The 25,133-nt window shown below is 39.5% G+C and overlaps 2 protein-coding genes and 1 long non-coding RNA gene across 4 annotated transcripts in view; 2 read left to right on the top strand and 1 right to left on the bottom strand.

Moving 5' to 3' along the window:
- Positions 1 to 9,909, top strand: part of LOC122161827 — a 55,455-nt gene extending 45,546 nt beyond the window's left edge. For both annotated transcript variants that reach the window (XR_006169314.1, XR_006169313.1), the window contains exons 2-4: positions 3,889 to 4,033; positions 8,220 to 8,509; positions 9,784 to 9,909. This is a non-coding gene — a long non-coding RNA (uncharacterized LOC122161827). The remainder of the gene's footprint in view (positions 1 to 3,888; positions 4,034 to 8,219; positions 8,510 to 9,783) is intronic.
- A 649-nt stretch (positions 9,910 to 10,558) lies between these two features.
- CIAO2B (cytosolic iron-sulfur assembly component 2B) lies at positions 10,559 to 13,805 on the bottom strand. Its single transcript, XM_042821509.1, has 5 exons — positions 13,633 to 13,805; positions 13,486 to 13,565; positions 13,126 to 13,251; positions 12,665 to 12,710; positions 10,559 to 12,138 (listed from the first exon to the last, which is right to left on the bottom strand). The coding sequence occupies exons 1-5, from the start codon at positions 13,766 to 13,768 to the stop codon at positions 12,041 to 12,043; spliced, it is 486 nt and encodes a 161-aa protein (XP_042677443.1). The 5' UTR covers positions 13,769 to 13,805; the 3' UTR covers positions 10,559 to 12,040.
- Positions 13,776 to 24,796, top strand: LOC122161956 (carboxylesterase 5A-like). The gene is given in 15 exon segments (XM_042821761.1): positions 13,776 to 13,959; positions 14,728 to 14,774; positions 16,085 to 16,166; positions 16,729 to 16,933; positions 17,238 to 17,370; positions 17,626 to 17,762; positions 17,960 to 18,117; positions 19,257 to 19,353; positions 20,182 to 20,259; positions 20,261 to 20,276; positions 20,781 to 20,921; positions 22,012 to 22,092; positions 22,964 to 23,111; positions 23,731 to 23,742; positions 23,745 to 24,796. Coding segments are annotated over 15 exon segments (1,686 nt in total). The 3' UTR covers positions 23,912 to 24,796.
- The last annotated feature ends 337 nt before the right edge of the window (positions 24,797 to 25,133 follow it).

The raw sequence follows: 25,133 nt of genomic DNA, 5'->3' as shown, positions 1-25,133 counted from the left end.
TCCTCAGTGTGTGAGGAGGGAATAAGTTTCAATGAAAGCAACAAGCAAATTCTGCTGAGGCCAAAAGCACTGGGTTGTCCTTGGTGCCAGGCACCCAGTTTAATTCCATTCTAACTACCAGAGTGTTGTGGGATCCTGGAGGAACCACTGGAGTCTCTGATTTTTGAATCAATCCAAAATATTCACTTTGTATGTACGCTCTCTAAAAACAGATAACATTTTGCTTCGTTTAGTTTCCCTTCATCCTTGTACAATTTTCATTTTTATTATTTCAATTGCCCTTTATTTAAGGTGCCTTTTCTTTGTTTACTGTTGTTAACTGTCCAGTCTCTTTGTATCCCTCTCCCACGCCTCTCCTCTTTCCTTTCTCCTCATTCTTTCTTCTTCTTCCTTTCCTTTTTTTCCCCATTAATTCTGTAGCTTTTGAGAAGCATTAGTGTGCGTTTTTAGTGCACTCTCTTGGCCTCAGTACTTTTCATCATATGGAAGATGTAAAACATGCAGTTTGATCCTGTAGTTCTAGTTATTTGTTACTGTGATAATAAAGCTTGCGCTTGGTGTTTCTTTTTGCTATGCTAGATGCAGAGTGCATTTTGTCTAAATGACAAGCACGACTTTGCAGGGGGTGCAGTCAGAACACATAAGAACACATAAATTGGTATCTATGCACTTTCCCTTCAGATTTGCAGGTGGAAAAGCAGAATTTTGGAGGAAGAATAAACTGTGATTCTACCTCATCAGTGTTTATTCAAGGTTAAATGCCATGTTATAAACTGCATTTATAATTTTTACATCAAATGATTATTTCCACTGAATTCTAGTTTTTGTTTTAGTTGTTGTCTTACATTGGAATAGTTTCCCAATTGTTATAAATAATAGAAGTATTCTGAAAAGCCCGAAGACTGGATAAGCAGAGTGAGGCTTGGGAAAGTATTGTTCTCAGTTTGGCTCTTTGCTGGAAGCTGTGTGTTTCTCTTCTTCTTACTTTTCAAGTCATCTGCACTGCCTCAAGTCTAATTAATCAGCCGTTATGTGGGTGAAGTTATTTCTACACAAACTGCAGAGATATCCACAAAGGTCTGTTCTTGCCAAGTTACAGGAAGCATTACTCCTGCAGAAGCCTGAGTCTGGCTACCTCCCAAATACCTAGACTAAAAAAGAAATAGCAGCTGTTATTATTATTTTAATTACAGAACTGAGAGACTTAGGCCAGTGGGAGAAGACACAGAAGCAGTGGTAGGAAATGTGGTTTGCATTACTTTTTTAACATAAGCAAGATAAAAACAGCTACAGGGAAATGAAGAAAATACTTTTTCTTTATACTACTCTTTGTACAATAGTGCACACATGGCCTAATTTTTTTTTCTCTGCACATCCCTGTGATTTTACACACACTAATATTGTGTGCTGAACAGATACACATAAGTAGTTCTGTTTGTGTGTTGTATGCATATAAGTATTAGGCCTTTCATGTAGCATATGATATATTGCATTACCTTGCCGTTAATCTGCAGTGGTGCAAAAGTAGACTGCAGTTTGAACTGTACAAATGGTTGTATCAACAGTGGAGCTTTCAGTCTTAGCATTGATTCCTTTGTCTGCAAGCCCAATGAATGCTGCATCTGTACTGAACCTGCATTTACACGTTCCCAAGGCAGGGCCTTCACTTCGGCCAAGGAGCCGTGCTTATTCTCATAATTACTCTTGCATTTAACACAGCTGATGTCTTTTACTGGGTAGAGGTAGCCATGTGCTGGGGCTGCAACAGTGAGATGTGAGAAATGCAAGCTTTGGGGTCAGTGGAAAACAACATAGTGTAGAGAAAGTAAAATTAGAGAGTAAAATTAATCCCAACTTGGTTCCTGTAGCAGAAATGCTGAGTCACAGCCTGAAGCAGTGATTGAGCACCTGGTGGGAAGGCAGGGCCAACCCAGGGGAGCTCAGTGCATGCAGTGCACCTGAGTGACTGGAAGGGATGGAGCCAGGATGCAGCCCTTCCCAGCCCTCATGTAAGAGTTGGCAGTGGGGGGTGAGGGTTTCTTGCTGGAGATCCCTGCCTGAGGCCTTCTGAAGGTAAGCAGATTCTTTCCTTTGTTTCTGTGCCCGCTGTTGAGCAAGTCCTCACTTGCTGCAGCCCAGGACCTTGCTGCTCTGCTGCCATTGCTGAGCTTTCTGTCCTGTTACAATTCCTTTCACAGTTACTTAGTTTCCTTCCAGCTCCAGACCAGAAATTCTAAAGCTCGCCCATCAGCACTACAAAAAAATATGGTATTGTTTGTATTTTTAAATGTAGAAGCATAGAATGGATGAACTTTAAATCTGTTCCTTTTGAAGTAAATACCTCTGTCTTTCTTAAATGAAAGAGTGTAGAAAATAATTTGGGATAGGACTGATTGGAAACGTGCTTTGTGTCCCCGCTGTCCTGAATTTCTCACTGCTTTGAGTAATCTCAAAAGCTTCCAGTACTGTATAATCCTCATGACAGCTGAGCCAGGTGAATCACCCGTCTGAAAAAAAAAGTTGCACAAGTGGCATATCTAATTTCATTTTTCCCTATACAGTTCATAGCCACTTTTTGACAAAGTGCACCACAGTACCAAGAAATTACCCTGTTACAATATACTGGGGAAGAGATGGGCTGTCCGTCCATGGCTGTAATGCTAAATATCTTGTTACAATTCCTGTGAGATGTATACTCTTCAGTGTGGATTTCAGAGACCCCTTTCACAAAATACCTAGAAGTCTGATACTGTGAAAAAGCTTCTGAATTTACACATTGCAACAGAAGCTGGTTTAAAGAGCATGCAAAGTAAATGGCTGGTTGTCCTACTGAGAGGTACGTAGTGGTAAGGAAGCAATTTGCAATGTAAGATTTATCATTTACCAGCAGTAGCTCTTGGCAAGGGGAATGAATCTATTTACAATAACAAATTAAAGGAGTTGTACTGGGTCAGACTCAACTTACATCCAGTTTCCAGCAGTCAGCAGCTGATATCTGAAGAACTGACAGTAAGGACATGATAAGCAGTTAAAACTGCACCCGTATGCCTGCCATGTATTCCCACTGCTCAGAGGCCGCTGATGCATTTTTTTTTTCTATGTGTATTTCTAATTGCTTTTAAGCCATGTAGAATTTTTATAACCTGTAACACCCCCCTGTTACTGTATTGTAAAGCAAGAGTGTAATTTTTTCCTGCATACACATAATGATTTTATATTTTCCTTCAGAAATTGCCTCTCAGCTGAGAAATCTCATCTATTCAGTCACTCGTGTAAACCTTTTGCTTAATTACTCTTCTCTGAATATTTCCTACTTCCAATACATCTTTTTAGAAGCGAGGGGACCAGAAATGCAGATTATTCAAATTGCAGGTCACTGTGGATTTATGAGTTGGGAAGAGATACTTTCTAATTTTGTTTAGACCTGAAAATTCCTAGCATCTACTTACTCTTTTTCAATTAAGCATTAAGTAACATTTTCACAGACCTACTGTAGTTCTCTTTTGTTGAGGAACTAATATTTAATAGCCAGGAAATTGGGTAGAAAACAGCCTAAAGCTGCCCATGGCAACCCACAGAACCCATTTATTCAATATGCCCGCAGAACAAGGTCTTCAAAAGTTGCTTGTTGGCAGGCATCTTCCCCTTAGTACTGCAGAAAAGTCACAGAAACTTGTAGAAGGAAAAGCATATTTGTAAGGGAAAACTTATCTGCAGCAAGAGATTACAGTGAGGGTGCCATGATCATGGCAGACTGCATCAGGGAATGAAGCATTAGTTACGTTCAGTACACTACAGAGGTATCAAGAAGACTTGGGGATATGGAGGCTTAAAATCTCGATTATATCTAAGTAATGAATAATCCCAAATAAAATCACTGTATTACAGATGCTTCCATGGATGTGGCAGGTGAACAAAGAAAAGTGTCCTTGCAATGAAAACCCCAAAGTAGGAGCAGGCCTGTGGTCCTCTCTGGAAATAAACAACACACTTGCCATGCTGAGTCATGTAGATCTGTCACCAAAGAAAAGAGGTAAGGCAGAAATTTGTAATGTTAGTGACAATGTGAAGTGAAACTTTAACTGTGCTGCCCTCTTCTGTGTATAAGATCAGGAAAAGGACATGAATTTTTAAATCTATATTTTCTTACACAGAAATATAGTTTTGTGTCTGAATGTGCATTTTATCATGCTTAGAGTAGCTGCATCTTGTATGAGGCTTCTGGTAGGGACTGATGGTGACCAGTCGTAAAACACAGCTGCCCTTTTGCTTCAGGTAATGAAACCTGATCTTGTTTACCATGTAGGGATAACTCAGTTTCCTTTTCACTTCAATATGGAAAAAGCTTGAAGCCAAGGAAAAAAACTCTCACTCCTGGAAAAGACTTATGAATTTGAATTAGAAAGGCTTTACGCTTCTTTGTAACCTGGTGCAGAATGTATGGTTGTCTTCTCCTGTGGTGAGTGATCTCATAGAATCATTAATGTAAAATGTGTAGGAATTTCCATGTGAAAGATTCTATCATCTGTTCCAGGAGAAACCCAGAATTTGTATGGCTGGAATGCACTTCTGTATAACAACAGTAAAAGGCATTCTTGTAAGTGTCTCATTTTCTGCTTTGCCTCTGCTGCTATTTAGGATAATCCTATGAAGACCTCCAACATTGTAAAGATAAACTAGAATTGTATGGACTTTGTTATTCTCACTTGTCAAAATTCTTTCTAGTCTTACTCTTGGGAAAAACAGTAATAATAATAAATTTCATTGTATGTCATTTTCTCTCCAAAGGTGTAAAATGATCAGCCCTAACTAGAGTAAGTGAAATCAAAACTCCAGTGCTAAAATTCATTCAGTCCTGGCTAGTCCCATATCAACCTATATCTAACTAAACCCAAATTGTTTTCAGTGAAGCAGATAAGATGAATGGAAGAAAACCAATTTCTTACTACTCTCAGATGAATACCGTGGTAGCACAGCCAGTGAATACCATGTACTGGAATCTTTGGAGAGGCAGCAGCAAGCTGTGTTGCTGGTCATGCTGGGAAAATGCCTGAGAATTATTGCTTATGCCCTCAATCTCTACATGTCTCATGCCTGGGGGCAGAGTTCCCTATTAGAGTTGTCTTTGACAGACATATTACGATAAAAATCTTTGGGCCTTAGGCATTTTAAGAGGCTGGTCTTAATTTTCCAAATAATCAAAGCTACCTATATTCAAAGAAGAACTTGGTGATCAACCCTTTGCTAATGAAATTCAGCAGTGTCTGCCTTTCATGGCATTTTTCCTGTTCCACAGTTTTGGAAATGAGTGCAGAATCAGGCCTTGACAGCTTTTTCCCTTCTCCAAGCTTACTCATAGCAGTAATTAGCATTAACCAAGCAATTGGCTCCTTGGCATCAGAGGTTTCACGTCAAAAGCAGCAAGTCTGTGATTTCACTGCCTGCTCACTCATCCAGGGCTGTGAGGTGGAAATGATCTTTATTCAACAATTTAGTTAAATTTAATTAATTAAAAAACAAACAAAAAAACAAAACAACAAAAAACAAAACAAACAAAAAAAAAAACAACCAACCCACCATAATGAGTATAGTAAACAGCATTTCTCCAAAGGCTCTTCACATTCACTCTACCCTCTGCATACTCCTTCTTTCATCATCTTTACCAAAGAAAGGGCTATATATTTGCATTACTCCTCTGCTCAAGCACATCAGCACCACCAGAATAATTTAGATGAACTACAGCCTTCTAAGGTAACAGCAGCATGTAGCTAGGCAACAAAAAAGAATATAGTATTTTTCAGGAAGGAGGGCTTTCCTAGATGATCTCATACGGATGCAGTGCTCTTTCCCTTATAAGAAGAAAACTGCTCATTGGAAAAATGAGTCTATCATCCTGTCATCATTAAGTCATATCGATATATAGGCTTCTGTTGATGAACTGGCAAAGAAAATTACGATGCATTGTATGCTGTATCTATTTATTTATCTATATTTGTTAAATATTTGTAATTTCATTTACGAAGGCTAAAAAACTGAAATGATTTTATGGCAGATTTCATTAACCACAATCCTAATTAGAATTGAATGCTTCAATAATTACTAAGTCAGCTGAAATAAATTGTGTGTCACTTCAGTAGGAATTGTCAGCACTGAAAAGGAGATTTTGCTAGTGGAGGAGGCACCTGGTTATGTGTCCTGTCTATGTAGTGACAGAATGGTTGTGAGTGGTGCACACTGGTTTTACGAGTCTGAAGGGGTTCAGGTAAGGGAAAACAAAAAAAATTGATCAGGACTAACAGGGGCAGCACAGGCACTATTTGCCTTCGTACCCCAAGCAGACAGGCAGGACGAGCACCTCCCCATCTGACAGGCGCGGTCACCTTCTGCTGGGTGAGGACAAAGTGGGAACTCTGGATAAAGACGTTTGCCCGATACTCAGTAGCGCTTGTGCTGGTAGGATCGCACGCTGACCCCCGTGAAATCATAGCACCATCTGCTGGGGTAATGCACACCGCGCATCGTTACAACCCGTGATCACATCTGAAGCTGTAAGCTGGTATTACTTTCAGCCATCCCATTTCTCTGTGTATCCTTTTCTGCATCACGCTGAGAATTTGTCTGTGCCTTAACTTTATTTGGCTTGCAGAGCTGCCATACCTTGTTTCACAGTCTGAGTGCAGCGATGCAGTCTGTGGCTGGGCCACGTCTCACACAGCAGTGCCAGGAGACCCAGCCAGGAAAACATCTTCCATGCAGCAGGGCAGTGCCTCTCCAGTTGTCCCTGTCTGTGGCAGCACAGGATCTGTGCATTGCTGCTTCTGTGGTACAGACCTGAATGCAGCTGATCAGACATTACATCAGTCTTGGCAGCTTTCACACATGTACTTCCTCTCTTTGGCATGTTACTGTATTTGTATATTCCAGAGTCTGTTCTGTGGGATTGTTTCCATTCTCTCTAGCTTGACCGAGCCACAATTCATACTGTGTTGTCTTTTTCATCTTATCTTTCTTTGTGCTGAAACAGGAGTTGTTCCATTAGGCATGCAAAAAAAACCCAACAACAACAACAAAAAAACCACCCCAATATGTTTGCAGTCAGTAAAAGGCCGAAGCAGCTTTGAAGAGGATGAAGACCACAATATTCATAACAAAGTCCCTGCAGTTTTAAAGGTTCAATAGAGCATATTGCGAGCATTGAACTTGTGTGATACATAGCTGATGTGTACAGATTAAAGCTAATACAATGTTTACTTTTCATTTGTAAAATTAAACAACTCAAATTTTTGCTAGGAATGGCCCAATATTCTTGTTACTAACAATAACAACTATACAAATATGACAAGGCTTCATCGCTTATATGCTTATAAAACAGGAGGAAAAAATAGAGTCTGTTGGCATTAACCATTTTTTTCATGCAAGCATTGCAAACTACAGGGTTGATTTATTTGTTACTTTGCAGAAGTGACGAAAACAAACACTGCTGCTTAGGCACCTTCACAATCCTAAGACAGATTATGTGCCAGCTCTTCCATGAGCAAAATATAGAGAACTGAAGCTGCTGGGCATCTTGGTGTTAAGCAAACTGCTGACATTGTACTGAGGTTATTTTGGTCAAAATCATGTGAGAGGCATCTGATGGGAACTCAGATGAGATTAATTGGGTAGATTAAAGAAAAAAAAAAGCTACAATAAAACATCATCCCAAGAAAAATCAAAATGGAGAGAACCACATACAGACAAGAGAGCTTGGCAATCCTGGAAGACTTGCTGGTCTCTGAGGTTTTCCTGCTAGGCTGTGTAGGCACGACTGCTGTCCACACTCACTGGCTGTTGTACTCATGATTTTGGAAAGGAGTGCATCTCCGTTGGTCAAATTAAAGCATTAATTCTACATAGGTAATTGTTGTAGTCTCTTCTCTCTTGTTGCTTTTTGTGGGGAATGGACTTGGACTTAATGACAGTGAGACAACAAAGACTTTCCTGTTCCCTGCTGCAATGTGAGGGAACTATGGGATGGGTTGTGTAATGACCCAGAAAGACAGGGCGGAGGGAAAACAAATCCAGGGTAGCACAGTGAGGTGTAGTATGGCCCTGTTATTTTCTTCTCTTTTTCTTATGCCTTCCCAAAACTCTAAGATAGCAGCTGCTCTCCACTGCCATGTTACATTTATTCCACTCACTTGATGGAAATTAACTTTTGTCCTGCTCTCTCCCTCTAGCCCTGAGTGAGAGCTGAACTAATGGCAGGATTCAGAGACTTGTGAAGAGCACAGCCTTGTCAACTGAAACTTGTGTGGGCTGCAACAACTCGTGAAAAGCACTGAAATCGAAGAAGCTACTTGTAAATTATGCTGCTGCTCTGATGCATCTGTACATCAAGGTGGGATAGCAGGGTCTCCAACGGTTCAACCAAGCAGGATGTCCTTATGACTGCAGACAGTGCTGTTCCTCTCGCCACAAAGTTAAGCAATGGAGGTAACCTGCCACAGAATGCAAAAGCTCCTTACAGGTAAAACATAAAAGAAATGCATGAACAGATGTTAAGAAATATGTAGAAAGTTTATAGAACTCAGTAGCATATATTCTGCAACTACTGAAACACTGAACAAAACGAGGGCTTTTTGCTACTTGTGTTTTGTGAAAATGTTATTTTCAGCATTTTCCTGAATGAAAAAAAAAAAGTCGTATGGTTTCTATTAAACATTGCTGGTAAATGGTTGTGAAATATACCAGCAGATTTAAACACTCTAGTCATAGCTTCAATTTCCTTTCTTTTTCCTCCTCTTTTTTGGTATTTTCCATAGAAACATTTGAAAGATTTTGCTATATTAATTTTGTTTTAAGGAAAAAACTTGTGTGCTTGCTCAGTCTGTATTTATGCCAAACAGTGCATTTCATGAGGGGGGAAGAGTGGTACAGCTATCTGCTTGACAGGCTAGAGGGAAATGTTTTTAACAACTATAAAAAAAACTACTGTAAAGCATGTTATAAATCAATGCTCCCAAGGGAAATTCTTATCAAAGCACTTAGTTATTACAAACACATCAATCTGAAGTACAGTTGGAAAACTAAAATAACTTCCTTTTTAATTAACTGTTGCCAATGTGTAGCACACATCACTCCATGCAAGGAAACACAAGAAATATTGTCCACTGAAATGCCAAGCTCTTCTTGTCACTTCTTCCAGGAAGAGATCAGTAACATTTCTGGATACGAAACTGCTGAGCTGCTTTGTAGCCACTGACAGTGAATTTGGGAGTTTGAGTCTTCAGAAGTTGCAGATACTGGGCAGCAGTGACAGCACGAGAGTAGCTAGAAAGAAGTCTGTTTCCTCCCAGGAAGTAGATGTGTGCGTGCAGGCCCGAGTATGTGCAGAGCAGCAGAGCCTGAGCCACACAAACTGTGTTGGTCTGCTGGCTCAAACACAAGGCAGGTTACTCCAGCATGCAACACAGCCAGCGACCCTAGAGAGGTTTTGTCACAGTGTTTGTAGATTAAGAGGAATTAACGCCACTCAGTCCTCCTGGAGGACTCCTCTCAGAGCCTAGGAGTGTGAAACAGATGTCTGCTTCTGGCATTTTTCCTGGACTTGAATGCGACTGTATTCCATGCAGCTGCTCTAAAGAGCCATATTTTGATGAAATGTGTCCTATTACAAAGCACTGGAGAGACTAAAGTTAGGGGGCTTTTTTGGGGGGGGAGGAAATGGGGAAAGAGCAGTCTGTGAAGAAACACTTGTAACAAATTAATGTTTTCTTCTCCCACTTACTCTTCGTACATCAGGCCCTAGATAGGGATCATTAAAGCTGGAAGATTTTTGCTGAAAGAGGCAGAACATCAGCATTCAGCAAGTACTCAAGCTGAGGGAGCCCCATACAGAAGGAGCTGCGATCTTCAGCCCAGTAACAACGGTTTGTCCCTTCTGTTGTTTCTCTCACCTAATCAATGTAACATCCACATCATTTAAAGAAACATACCAGATCCAAAGGTATGGAATTAACCATTCTTAAGTAGCAGGAGTCAGACCTTTTGTTTGACACTGTAATAAAGTGAAGGGACTTCACTTACTGAAAAGTCACCTCTGAAATATGTACTATGAACAACCTAACCACATACTGTTGCTTCTCTGAAAAAGTAAGCAGTGCAAAGTGCACCCATAGGATTACTGCGTAACATGGCTTGTAAGACAAGTGCTAACATCCAATAAATCATTTGTTACTATTATTATGTAGTGGTGAATGCTAAGAAGCAGATTAAATAAAGTATAATTTACTAATTCCTTCTCTGTTTCATACATAGGTTAAAGCACATCAAACATCTGTTTGCAGCCTACTCATCTTTCTATTACCCCCCATATTTGCATTCCTGTCTTCCACAAAATCTGGAAGGACAAGTTTCATTTTACTATTAAAAATAATTAAAAAAAATCAATATCAAGCATATTGCTTATGAGTTGCTTTCACATACTGCCAGAGCTGAAGTGGTGCAAAGGCTGGCAGTGTCAGGACTGATCAGTTCAGTGATTAGGCCTGAGAGACAAAGAGCATATTAGCAGGTGTGTCAATCTACTCCTTTATTAGCATTAATTTTACACAAATATTATTTTTATTTCCAGTTTCATTCAAACATCAAACCAAACGCTCATTACTCGAAGGATGCTAATCAAATAAGCAAATAAACGCTGCTGAAGAGTTGGCCTTCTACAGAAGCTCTATGTATACTGGGTGAGTAATTTCTAAAATGAGTAGATTTGGATTTGCTGCTGTTCTGTTTTCTTGTATATGTGAACTTCACCATTTCACTTGGTTTACCACTGCCTTAGTTTCCTGGCAACACAGACTAGCCTGTTCCAGCAGGCTGTGGTGTCTACATAATGTCCTTCATAAGGTTTACTGTTTCTGAAATAGCATCTGAGATTATCCAATACAAAATACTGAAACGTAAAGCATCACTATCGCACATCTAACTAACAAACAAAAAAAAACCCAACCAAGAACTCTATACTAATTACTCTGTAAATAACTGATAAACGTACTGCATAGCTGATACATAATATTGTACGTCTGCACCAAAATACCTGTCAGAACTATTACAAGCTGTTATTTTTCCAGTATTAGAAACAACTCTTAAGAAAGTTCAAATTAATAATGGAATTCTATCTGAATGAATTTTTATGCCACTAATCCCTACAGTTCAAATGCCATGTTTCGCAGACCAGAAGCGCAGGCTAAATATCACTGCTAAACCTGTATATTGTGCTTTAAACAAAGCAACATACAGTGAAATCACTAAGTTTGACACAGCTGTCAAACTCTACCAGGAAAGGTTTTCAGCAGAGTAGCTGGATCACTTCAACTGAAAACTACCAAAGACTTCCTCCTGTCAGGAGGGAGGAAGGAAAACAGAAAACAAAGAAACAAAAACCTCCTCAAAGATACTGCATTTGATACAAGTGATGAGTAAGGAAAAGCAAGTCACATTTTATACATATCTAAAGAGCCCTCCATACTGGCTGTTTAGATTAACATAATAATAATGATAAATTAGATGATTTAAAATTGCTTACAGTTATTGCCACACGTTTTACAATTTGGCACACAGGAATTTGTAGAAATCTTGATGTTTGAAGGAAAAACTGTGTTAGTCCAAAATAATCATATGAGTATAAAGATTTTAACTGCTACTTAACTTGGTATACTTGTGAAACCCAGTGCGCAAACTCCACTTCTAAAATGCAGTCTATAACTAGTCTTTAGACAGTAAGAAACCTGTTAAAAGCAAGTTCAACCAAATCTTTTTTAAAAGTTCAGAACACAAATCACACCAGTGCAATAATTAACAAACGGAAAAAGCCAATTTACATCACAGCTTTATAGCTACCAGCAAGCTAATTTTCTCCATGCTTTTTATTTTTTTGAAGAAGTAATGGAACACTTCTTTAAGGTAGTTTTATTTTGCTCATAGATACATGTAGCATTAGCAACACCACTTACATACAAAATTAATACAGCAGAATACTAATGGTTTCCTGATCAGGCAATTATGATCTAGCAGACAAACACTGATTTACCACTTCCAGTAAGTGAGAGTTTTCCAAAGCAGCTGCTACACGTTCTTTATCAGCAAGCTGTTTGTTAACTGCACAGAAAAAAATACCACAAGGAACTGGTCAAAATATTGGTACAAGAGGTCTTTTTAGAAGCACTTACCGTGAGACTAATAGTCTCAGTGTTGCTGTGGTACTCAGCTAAAATAACTCCACAGACGCTAACTATATCACAAAGCTGTGGTCTAAAGTCAAAGACGGCACATTAGCAGATCTCAAACCAGTAAGTTATTTATAATTCAGCAGCAGGAAGTTATGCATGTGTACGTGTAACAGGAGAGGAAATTTACCTCCTGCCTCCCCCCTCTTTCTGTGCCTTCCAGGTAAAGCAATGACTATTTGACAGCACAGGCTATCCAAGGAAACATTTAATCTAAGACACTGAGTACTTCTAAGTTTTGTTATTACACATTCCTGTTCTGTAACATCTCCCAGAAGGGGCTGGTTTGTGTACAGTCCCAGATGTTAAACAGCTATCTGCAGGTGGAGGAATCTATCTTCTCTCTAATTTTTGGATTAATAAAAGAAAACCACGCAACAGAGCAATAAAACACTTACCTGCATGTTCAGAGGCATGTGTTCCTGGTGTTATATGAACATCCATCTTAAAAAGTATGGAGAAAGAAAAAGGAGACAAGTCAACAAAACACTGGAAGCTCAAAGTATTTAATTAAGAAAACAGCAAAACAAAGCAACAACAAAAGACATTTCTGGCACGGACAGATGCTGTACCAGCAAGAATAAAACCAAGTCCAAAAGAACACCACATTTCCACCTGCATAAGCCTCCTTCAGGCAGAGGGCTAAAGCACTGCCATCTCCTTCTGTGCCCTCATGCCTTCACACCACAACCCCAATCAGCTGCGATGCCACCAGCACAGAACTGCAGCTCTGCTCTGCTAGTTTAGTTCCTTCCTCAGCCTGGAGCGTTTCCCTCCTCCATAATGTGGAGCAAAAAGTTTTAGTTGCTTTTGAACACCATCCGTCTCTTCTGCTTTCCAGAGTGACTTTACTACTCACCTTAAACCTCTCGGGCAGTGATCTGATCAGTTTCACTTTTATGGACAGGCCGATTAGCGTTGCCATGCTGCAGTGCGGGATGGTGGGTGTGAACTCCACTGCCACGGTGCTCTCGGCATCGTTCACCTGTTGGAAAACAAACCAACAGGTTTGTTGCTGTGCCCTGCCTGCAGTGCTCCATGCACAGCACTGCTCGGGTTTTCTTTGTTGAGGGCTTAAAGCACTATGTTTAAATGCAGTAAATTCACATAATACACGTCTTTTCACGGAAAAAAAAAAAAAAAAAAAAAAAAAAAAAAAAAAATGATAATGAAAAAACAAGGAGGAAAAACAACAACAGCAAAAATAAGACAGTCTCACTTTAACTCGAACTTGCTCGACGACATTCAGCTCCTCCAGGGTCAGGGGATGCTCGGGGTCGTTAATGGAGCGGATGAGATGTGCGGCGTTAAGGAAAGCGGGAAGGAGGCCGCCCACCCCCGCCCGCCCTCCCTGCCGGCAGGATATCGAAGATCTCCCGGTCGTCGATGGAGTCGGGCAGCTCGTCGTCCTCCTCCCGCGCCGTCACGGGCCGCTCCCCCGAGCGGCGGTAGATGAGCGGGTTGGCGTTCTCCAGCGGCACGCCGCCGCCTGGGCCCACCATGGCTGCGATGCCGGCGGGGCGGAAGGAGCCCGGACGCGATTCGCCGCCGGACCGGGCGGGGAGCTTTGGTGCGGAGTGCTCCCCCGTGGGCGATCGGTGGAACGGCACCGAAGCCTTGCGCAGCCGTGCGGAGGGCTGGCGTGTCGGCGCGGTGCTGAGCCCGGCAGGGAGAGGAGCTGTGCGGGGACGTGGTGCGGGGCTCTGAGGAGTTCGGTGCTGGGGAGGGTGGGGGAGAGTTGGGTCATGTTTTGCTTAAAGCAATGTCTTTCGTCCTTGAGTTAATTTGAAAAAGCAAACTGCGTGTAAAAAAAAAAAAATAATCACGTTGTTACAGTAAGTGGAGCGATCGGGGCTGTAGCGATGGTTTACAGCGCAGCTTCATTCACCCCTTGGTCTTAGGAGTTAGGCATTGACTTCTGTGTAAACACGCAGTATCTTGCTTCAGCTTCTCAGCCATATATTTGATTACTTATCACAAAAGAAAAGATTTGTTGTCACAAAAAAGAAACGATTGGTTTTTGTTGTTATCTCTCGAGTGACAGCTTGCTGGCTGCCTCGAGGTACGGTTGTGGGTAATGAAACACCGGTCGCCCGAGCCGCCCTGCTGGCAGCCGGCAGAAATAAAAGCTTTACTCCTATGTTACTCGCGACAGACGTTTGTGTAAGCAGCCCCGGCACAGCTGTGCCCGCGCACTGGGCAGCCGTTTGATCCCTGTCGCTGCTGCGGGATGCGGGTTGTGCACCAGGAGCTTTTCTGTGTGTGACTTGTAACGGTTGGCTCTGAATGGAACGGCAGCTTCAGTGCGCTTTCTGTTGGTATTGTTGCTGTGATAAACAGTTCTTTCAATTCAGAGCACTAATAAAAGTGAAAAAATGTTTTGTTTATTTTCTTAGATCACTTAAAATTAAATAGCAATCTATCTACTTGCTAATATGTCTGATACTGATTTTGTTCACAGAGAAGAGGGAGAAAAAGGATAAGGAGGTGATGACTCAGGCTGATGAGGTGAGTGAGGGCTGATAAGGTGGGATAGCCTAGAGCTCATTTGAGCTGATAGGTCTCACTTCCTGTTTTGGTATTTTGAGGAGGAACTATTTACAGTGAAAAAAGCATCTAAAGAAGAACCAACTGACAAATCTCAAGACAGGGTGAACTTACATGATGTATTACCCATCTGTTATGGAGAAGATGGCTCTGCAGCGTTTTTATTTTGGAGGTGAATGAAGTGAAAGCAGTGCAGCAGACCCTGGAGCAGTATGCTTTGCAACTGAGTTCTGGTGACACTGTTCATCTGGGAGATGTAAAATGAATCAAAGGTGGAGAAACACAGATCCATTATGTAGTGTTCTGCCTGCTGAAAACTGGGAGCTAGTGGAGCAGGCTAGACTTGTAGATCCAACTGTGAAGAAGACCTTGAGGCTTATCTGTTTAAGGCCAGTTACTTGCTTTGAGTGTTGTCATGCTCCTATGGACTACAGAACTTTTTGAGATTTCTCAGCCAAAAGGGGAAAACTGGGCAGTTTTGGATAGCCAGCTTATTTCCACCATAGGAAGCTATTTTGTAGTGAAGGAGTGGTCATGGTCTTTTCCTTGTCTTTTGAGGGAAGTACACGTACCATAAGGTGTTGGCCTTGCTTTCTAACCTACACTGAGGCTTCTCTGTTGCCTTGTGCAGTCACAGAAAAGATGCTGTAATCTGGCCCTCAGCTTTAATATCCCATTTATTTTTAAATATGCAAAAGGGTTAAAAAACTAATTTGGAAGTTGGAGGCCAGTTCTTGCAGAAAAGCACACATACCATGCTAATTGTGGTGCAGATATGCTAGCACTTGTTAAACCTTTGCAATAACTAAGCTTCCTTTCTTCCTTTCTTCCCAGTTATTTGTAATCTGCAAACACTTTTTGTTGTGTTTGTTTGTTTACAGGAATTTTAGTCAGTAGCTCTGAAACTCTTTAAAATTTCACTCCTTGTAGCACTTATAAGATTCAAAATATGAAGTAGTAAATATTTAAATGGGAATTGAGGTGTGTATAGGATTGTAGAAGTAAAAACAGATTAACTAGGATAAGACCTTTCATTGTTCACAGCTGATGCTGGGCCAAATCATCCATCATCAGGATCAGGTAATGACGGGTATGTTGCACTAAGAGATTGTATTTGTTCTCCATTTCAGTTACAGCTCTGAAAGTGCTTAATGCAGTGCATTTTCAGAAGGGAATTTAGCTGTGCTCCCTACTGAGAGCACAGTCAGCAGAGGCCTTTGTACCAGTGTCTTCCACATAAAAAACAGAAAATAATCTGGAATCCAACTTAGAGAAAAATTGCTCCTCAAACCCAGATTTCTTTGCTTTGTATCTTGGTTTGCAGTTTAACATTCACCACTTGTGGAACAGAAGGTGAGATGCAAGGTCTTTGATTTTGATTTTTGATATATATATATATTTTTAACTGCTGATGGGGAAGCTACTGCACTAATAAATTACAGGGTAGTAGTTTTCAAGAGCAGTACCTCTCTTCTATTTGTATTAGCAATCTGCAAAAGAATCCTAATAAGCTCAATGCAAAAGTGACTTTTTATTTTTAATGAAACCATCTTGAGATGTTTTTATGAAAATAATAAAAGGGTTTGTTTAATAAAAGGATATTGTTTTATTGAATGGTAAACTTAGAAGATACTGATGATTTTGTCTGTTACCGTTTGTTCTGAAATTGTTTTTAAGATTTATTATCTTGCACAGTGTGTAAACTGTGCCCTACCTAGCTCCTACTGTCATAAACAGAGCCAGCTGTGGAAGTTTTTGGTGAGGGGAGTGTCATTGCACATAAGTAAAATGAAAACTGAACAAAATTGAACAAGGTGAAATCTTCAAAATAAATTGTTTCCTTAAGAAAGCCTCAGTGAAAAATCTGATAATTATGGAAATGCAGATTAATTCTTTTGGCTTATGTGCTACTTAGGGCAGAAGGCTGCAGAACCAGAAGTGACTATTGCATGTGGACTGCTCAGAGGAAAACAAGCAAATGTGAAGGGAACAGACAGACTTGTAAATGTTTTCCTTGGGATTCCTTTTGCAAAAGCACCTGTTGGATCTTTGAGGTTTTCCCCACCTGAACCTCCTGACCCCTGGAATGATCTGAAAGATGCAACTTCTTACCCGCTGCTGTGAGAGCTGTTCATTTAACTTGTGTGTATTGTACTTGCTCATATTTGTCAGTACTGTCATATTTGTTAGTGTACGATTGTTAGTGTATGATTTTCATTAAGGTACTTGGATTGACTGGCAGTGGGATATTTAATAAGAACTGTGGGATTAGGAAACATAAGGATTCCTGTAAGTAACAGAGAGTTCAAGTGCCAAGTGGAAATTCAGCCTGATAAAGAAAATGTGTTTTGTCTATCATTGGTACATAGCTAATATTTCAGTTTTATTACTAATAATTATGCTTTCTTTCTTTCTTTTGTGAAGATGTCCTCAAGATTTGACCATGTTGAAAAAAGCTGAAAAAAGTTACAAAGAAGAACACATTCAATTTCGGACTTCTGAGGACTGCTTGTATCTAAATGGTTATAGCCCTGCAGACAAGAAGAACAAATTACCTGTATGTAAACCCCTTGTGAAACCTTGTGATCTACAATGTCTGCTTTTAATCCTGACTCCTAAGCCACTTAATTGCTTTTGAAAATGTTGTCCTGCATAAGCAGGACTAATATGCAAAATTCACAATCCATAAACATGAAATTAAGCTCCCATTGACTTTCAGTGATTCGAAGTTATTAATTCTCTGTTGTATTCTCTTCTCATATGAAACCTGCCAACCAATGCATAATGTATGTCTCACCCTTTTTTCTCAAAGGTTGTGGTGTGGATCCATGGAGGCAATTTTGTATTTGGTGGTGCTTCAAGGTACAATGGTTCAGCACTTTCAGCCTGCGAGAATATTGTAGTGGTAGTAATAATTCAGTACAGACTTGGACTCCTTGGATTTTTCAAGTAAGATGAACCATTTCACTTTTTACTACATACTTTTTGTTTTGCTTAGAGCATAAATGGTTTATGTGGTTAAGTGGTTGAGTGGTAAGACCTTTCCTTGGCCAAATTGCACAAACTGTAAGTTGGCAGTTAATTTTATTTTGGTATAAGAAATATTACTCTTCCTGAGATGTTAGCTTATACTGCTTTTCTTTCAGTACTGGTGATGCACATGCTCGTGGGAACTGGGCATTTTTGGATCAAGCAGAAACTCTTCAGTGGGTCTGAGAAAATATTGAACACTTTGGTGGGGATCCAGGATCAGTCACACTCTTTGGTGTATCTGCGGGATCTTGCTGTGTTTTTGCACATGTAAGTATGCAGTAGATAACTAAAATGTCTTTTAAAATGTTCAAAAGTAAACTCAATTACTGTAACATTTAAATGCTTAATCTAGTTTTTGAAAAGAAGATTAAAGGTACTTTGTTCTAAGTAAGTCTGATCACTTTCCCCAAAAGTGTATTTCCACACTGATTGCAGCAATCTAGCTGAGCAAGTTGTTATGAGATAAGGACCATGATGCAGAATGAATGTTTTCTGTTCCTCCCTTTTTAGCAGGTTTTATCTACTTTGTTGTGAGAATCCTTCTTTGTTTTTTTTTTTTTTTTTTTTTTTTTGCTCAAAGCTTGCTTCCTGAGGTTTTTCTTGTGATAAGACTTGTCAAGGAGGCAACTGATGGGTGCTAACTGTGTGACAATCGTTATTGCTTTGGGAACATTTGAAAGCCCCTTCCCCCCCAGAGCTGCTTGCTCTGTAGAAGAGCGGAAGAGAGTGCTCAGCAGTGTTCACTGGTGGAAGATCTGGCCTGTGGCCAAACCGCTCCAGCTTGGTATGGGAGGCTGGGGGATGATACCATTGTATCCTGCGAAGGCAAGATGCAAGTTGGTGCCTCCCTGCTTCCTCTTATCTGCTGGCAAGGCCAGAAAGATAAGAACAAAGGAGGTTCCTGCTGAGATCCCAGAGCCAGAAGCTGCCACCGCAAGGAGAACTGACTCAACCACCTTGGGTTTGAGCTGTCACTCAAAGGAGAGCTGACTCGACCACTTTGGATTTGAGCTGTCACTCCAAAAACAGCTGACTCAACCACTTTGAAGCATTGAAAAAGGGCCATCATCACCATGGTTGTGGTGGTCGTTGTCAACAGGATAACTGCCTGACGACCCACTGCTACTGAAGATCAAAGACTGAACTATGAACCTCGCTGGATCCATGGTGGTGACTATGTCCCTCTTGCTGCCTATAAAGACCCCTTGCTTCTTCTTTCCTATCTTTTCTATCACCCTCCTTCCTTTCCCCATTACCCTAATTCATAATAGTGTCCGTCCTTCCCTTCCCCATTTCCCTGATTAAGATTTGTAATAAACTGGTCGGACCAACATTTGAACCGTTGCTTCTTAATCTCACGCCGGGTATAGAGATAATAAAAGAACCTCCTCTCCCTCCTATAAATTGGAGCGAGACATTTGTCTAAGGGTCTCTTTCATAAAGCAATATTAGAGAGTGGAGTTCTAATTCCCTCTAATAAAGATTTACTTCTTTCAGCAGGTCTTAAGGTAGGATCATTTTTGCATTTTAAAGCTTCCATAATGAACAGTATTTTTAATATCTGATTATTTGGTTAAAAGAAGAGGAAAATCTGATTGCATATTATGCAAACAAGTTGATTAGGGTTATTTTTCAAGGCATATGTATGGATAAATAGATTAGCACTAAGTAAGATTTTAATTCAAATAGTCTGTATATTTTCAATCTTACTGTGTTCATTTGATGTTGGAAATAGGTTATACAGTTATGAGATTATAATGTTTGTGGGTAGATTTAAGTATTTTCAGTTACACATACGCCTAGCTAGGCATATGTCCAATTTCATGCACACTGTCACTTACATAATAATGGTTGAATGTGTTATGGGACATTTAATTAGAAGAAGCACTCAGTTTTTATTCAGCTATGGGCTTTTTTGGAGACTCTTAGTTTGAAGTAAAGCAAACAAAACAGAACAAACAAAACACCTGGAAATGAAAGCACCTTTCTTGTTTCTCTGCCTGAAGCTGTAGGTAGTCATAATTTGAAACTCACAAGCTGATTCTCTGGACTTCCTTGTCTTGATTTTTGTTATAATTTCATGCTATCTCTACAGCAAGATTGGTTGTATATCAGTGAACAGAAATATAGCACAAAAGAGAAGTACAAAAGAATTATTTGTCTTAATGATCTAACTGTAGGATCTCTAGTAAAATCAAGTACTTGAAGATCTATCAAGCTCACCTAAACTAGGCCTTATATAAAACAACAGTACTGTGTACAGTGATCTTATGCATATAAATTCCTTAAAGACTAATTCATAGCTAACAGTTCTTGTCTTTGTTAACAATTTTCTGAAAATTGCAAATTTTAAGTGTGAGACCAGCAGTTCACTCACACTAATAAACTGCTTGAGGAACCGGGAAGCGATGGATAGTCTTTAACAGTACAGTAAGTGAAACTTTACTTAGTAACATATTTTTTTTTTGATGGCACACTTGCAGAACTTCAGATCAGCTTCTGATCAGTGTTAATAATTGACCTGCTCCAAAGTTGATTTTTCTGAATTTTTGTCAAAGTACACCCAAATATGCAAATTATCTCACAGGCATTTTCTTTAGTTAAGACTTTTTTTAGTGAAGTGTCACAGCAACTGTAAAGTTGTGTGCAAGGCTCAAACATAAATATACCTGAATGTCAGTTGTAAACAGTACAGGATCAGAAAACCATTAAATTATATCTTAACGTACCCCAGCCAGGCTAGCATTTCATACTGTTGTGAAAAACTAATTGTGTGTTACAGTGGCCATAGGTACCCTGATTTCCTAAAGGAAATGACCTAAAGGTGCAGGAAAGCACCTGGAACGCTAAATGTGGGTGTTTTATTATGTGACTTGAAGGAAAAAGGGAAAATACTATTAACAAGTAACTTGATGTTTTTTTCTACTCCTTGAGGAAATCCCATTTCTACCCTTAGTTTTGGATGGAGTATTTCTGCATAAGTCACCTGAAGATACATTGGCTGGAAAAGAATTAAACATGGTCCTGTTTATGATAGGAGTCAGCAATAATGAATTTGGCTGGAATATTAGATCTGTAATTTAATATCTGTTTTTCATTTTTTGGAATGTTGGTATTAAATACTGCAGGTGATTCTGAGAAGAGTGGGGGAGGTCTTTGCTTGTCGGACACTTTTTACGTATGCACTGTTAGGAATACATACAAAGCAAATTTTGCTTTCATTCTGATTTTGTAGAGACCCAGAACCAGTTGGTCACAAAGCAGTAAGACAGGCTCCATCCTGCATGCTCAACTGTCAATATTATATAGTATTTTCCAGAAAATGTAATGCCTTAACCAGGCAGAGAAAGTGAAAAATAATGCTGCAGTCATGAGCTTATTACTTTCCAAAAATAAAAACAATCCTTTCCCCCACAACAAACACACAGGTGTTACCCGTGCAGTATTCAGGATCAATACACTGGACATTTAAAAATGCTGTACTGATCACTGTAAACATTTTACCTCTTACGCTGTGAGCTCTAATGAGTGCTGTTTGTGTTGCTGCCCCTGTATTTGTTGTTATCATGCAATAAGATTTGTTGGTTAAACATCTCAGATGGGAGTGGAGTACAGGTATCTCACTTGCACTCTTTCACGTGTGAATTCTATGGGTAACTTCAAGAGAACAGTTGCTATACAGTGCAGCAAAATGTGGGGGATCGATTTGTCCTGTCTTTCTTGTCCTCTTAATTTTATAAGTATTCATGCTTGGCTTTGTAATGCAAAGCATTTGTTCTGAATGTATGTAGTATTCGTGAGTCTCTGGGAGAGGGGCTGCCAGTGATCCAAACAGGATCTCCCCTACCTGAGGGAAAATAAGCCTTTGAGACACAACAAGCTTGTTGCTTAATTTTGCCCTAATGCTCCCCGGTCTTGCAAATCTCTTAACAATGTGTATTGATTTAAGGATAAAGTACATAATTAGAATGGCTGATGTAGTAACTTCCATGAATGAAACATATGCTGTGGTAAATACAAGCTTTTGAAGACAGTTCCTGCATTTTTGCATATGATATGTTGCTTCAGAAATAAATATGAGTAGTAATAAAGTGGAATAAAGTTATTAAAATATGAAACTCTGGAGAAGTTAAATGGCTCTAGCAACATCTTTTTTTCTGTGCAGACGTCAACAGTACCAGCTTTGAGAGATGTGGGACATAAAAAATCAATCACTTCAGCTTTAGAGTTTCTACTACCAATGATGGTAAGAATTGCTGCACTAATCTAAGAAGTAAAACCTTGTTTTGGTGCATATCCCAGATTTGTGAAGTTTAGTGTTCTCTAATTTTCTGCTTGTGCATAGTGTTACTAATGCTCAAGGTAACGTTACAGTTTGAGGAGAATGCTGGCAAAGCTGGCAGGGCTGCAGTGTATGGAGCTAATCAGAAGTAGGCTTGAGTCAGGCCTACATTCTGGGAAATACCTTTCTTCTTCAAGAAATCTGAACCAACATTTTTGTGTTATGCATTTGTATGTAGGACTACTGTAATGATGCCCTTACACTATTTTATATCCAGTCTCCTGCTTATTGGGTTTCAAGGCAGGTTTTTTCAGTAAATTAAATATAGCTTTTTAAGTAGTTACTGAAAATATTTTGCACTCTTTGTTTTGAACTGTATCTGTCAAACAGTAAATTGTAACACTAACGACCTAAGCTGTGTTTAGAAATCCTGATGGTCTTGCCTTGTAGCCTACTAGTCTACACATCTTTCAAGAACTCAAACTTGTTACTCCTGTCTCTTTTCTCCTGAAGAAAACAGATGCCAAAGGCATTGTCAGGATGGGTGAAATTCCAAACTTCTGAAAAATAATTGATTCCTAAGGAGTTTTAAATCATATAACTCTGTTGTAAATTTTATCTGAAACATGTTTGTTTTGTTTTGCTTTTCACAAAAAAAACATCAATGAGTTTTGTTTGCCATCATGCTTTTCCATCGGTATGGGTGCTGTCCTTTACTCTTCTACCTTTGCGGAATCTCTGAAGTTCAAAACCTGACATTTTCAGCAGCTAATTGAAAGTGATAGTTTTTCCATGTTTCCACCTCCCTCCCCCCCTTTTTTTTAAATTTGTTTAGAATTTGCCAGCAGAATTGTTGTCTGTAATAATGGATGAATATCTGGAAAACACAAATGATCCTGCTGAGCTACAGGACCAATTTCTGGAATTGCTGGGGGATTTCATTATTGTCATACCATCCATTAAAGCACTGAGTTATTACCGGGGTGAGACAATGAACACTCTCTTTAAAACAGTCTCAAAACAGGACACTCAAACTTTTCACTACAGGCTGAATTAAATGGTATAGAAACAAATCCTGTTGTGCAGGTAACCCTTCTTGAAATTCCCACTGGGAACTTTGAGAATGAAGTGTGATTCAGGGGTACAGAACCACATCAAGCAAATGATGTCTTTACTTTTGCACTTGGGCTTATGGTTGCAGTACACTGAGATAAGAAAAGGATAACACAAGTAGATGTTTGCTGTGTGAATTACAGAAGCTTAAAAATTGAAGGAACCTGGAATTTCCCTTTTAGCCCACTACTGCTTCAGAAGTCAGCAGCTCTGCAGTGTAGAAGATTTATGACATCTAAGCATAGGCAAGGCACACCAAAATATGCAGAACTGGGAAATAACTGGATTTTGTTTTCTATCTGTATTCCCAAGGTGAATTTTTCATCTTCTTAATACTATGCATTCTTCATTTTTAATTAAAGATACAAATATGTATTTGGGAGTAGTGTTACATTCAGAAATGTGCCCAGTTGCCTGTAAAGCATTGTACATATTTAAAGCAACACTAACATGCTTCTCCTGCAACTCTCTAAATGTGACGTCTTCTAGATTCTGGAGCGCCTACTACTTCTTTGAGTATCAGCATCGTTCCACTTTATACTGGGATACTAAACCAGAGTATGTGAAAGCTGATCGTGGAGATGAAGTTGGCTTTGTCTTTGGAGGACCTTATCTGGCAGGTGACATAAGCCTGTGGGGTAAGAAATTAAATATCAGGCTTTGTTTATAAATTACTCTCGCAGTACTGACATTATTCAGTATTGGTACTTCCATTTTAATCCAGTTGTAGTGCACATGCTAGCAGTGAGATCAAGATGTATCTCTCTCTTTCCTTTGAATTTGTTCAGCATTACTATATTCTCCATCCTTTATCACAGGTTGCTGTTTCTGAAGTGCAAGAAGTTACATACGCTGCAAACAATTAAGAAAATGAAATTTGTAATAAGCTTTCTGACATTATACTGATACTATTAATTTATTTTTAAGTCAAAGCTCTGCGGCAAATTCATTGAGGGAAAGATTGATTAAATCATCTCTAGTGGGAGATGAGCAGAGTGCTCAGAAAGCAGGAAATCTACCCTGTTTCCTTTGCTTGAGGTATTTCAAGTAATGCGTCCTCTTCTCTGAGAAATCTGACTGGCTTTCAGGCTTCAGAGAATGGGTTGCAGTCTGTTCTGCTGAGTGTTCCAGCTTGTGTTCATTAGAGCAAGGCTGGAAGTCCTGTTTCATTTCTGAATGAAGGTCTAAGAACTAGGTTAAAGTGTTTCATTCCATGACTCAGTTAATAAGTCATCTTTTAAAAAAAATTGAACTGGTGCATTGAGAAATAATTAAGAGCATGCTTGCCAAATTGCCTTTGCCATAACAGTTTGGGCATTCTTGTAGGATTTTGGAATCATGAGCTCTGCTTGCTGCAGGCAGAATGCATTGTTGCCACAGCACAAATAAATGTGCTGATCACTGAATGTTTAAGTAAAAGGTGTCACCCTCCTCAGAAATATTGTAAATCCAGTACTTGTCACTGGTTGCATATGCCTAATACAGTAATACTCAGAAAGCAGTCTTTTCTTTCTCATGAAACAGATTGGGTACAGTTCTCATTTTGAAAGAAAAAGCCAGGAATATATAAAGTTGAATTTTTTCTGCATTTATTTTTTTCATTTTCACAACAGCTAATAGTCTTTTTCAAAGTTCATGCAAACTGAAGTATTTCCTTTTACTCCGATGAACTTTAGAGTAATCCAGCTGTGTTGTAAAAAGCATGAATTAATCTGTTACCAGAGTCTTTTGATTTAACTTAGATTTTGCATCTACTTTTTACATATAATACCTTGTTCTTAGAGAACAACTAAAGAACATCGTACAGTTCTGACTACCCACCTTTGTAAGGAAAGAATTCTCTTGTGTGATATGTTGAGGTGTATTTACATCTGGTCATACATGTAACTGAT

Source organism: Centrocercus urophasianus, unplaced genomic scaffold, assembly GCF_019232065.1.
Source record: "Centrocercus urophasianus isolate 14NV4802_14NV808 unplaced genomic scaffold, USGS_Curo_1.0 seq_2, whole genome shotgun sequence".
Taxonomy (NCBI): domain Eukaryota; kingdom Metazoa; phylum Chordata; class Aves; order Galliformes; family Phasianidae; genus Centrocercus; species Centrocercus urophasianus.
Note: the sequence above shows the minus strand (reverse complement) of the source record. Positions and strands in the feature narration are given on the sequence as shown.

Bases quoted from the DNA above. Each gene is read 5' to 3' on its own strand.
- CIAO2B (XM_042821509.1), bottom strand. From the start codon at position 13,768: ATGGTGGGCCCAGGCGGCGGCGTGCCGCTGGAGAACGCCAACCCGCTC. The intron at 13,252-13,485 runs GTGAGACTGTCT...GTTTTCCAACAG, and splicing joins TCGAGCAAGTTCGAGTTAAA to GTGAACGATGCCGAGAGCAC. The intron at 12,139-12,664 runs GTAAGTGTTTTA...TTTTCTGTGCAG, and splicing joins ACATGCCTCTGAACATGCAG to TTAACAAACAGCTTGCTGAT.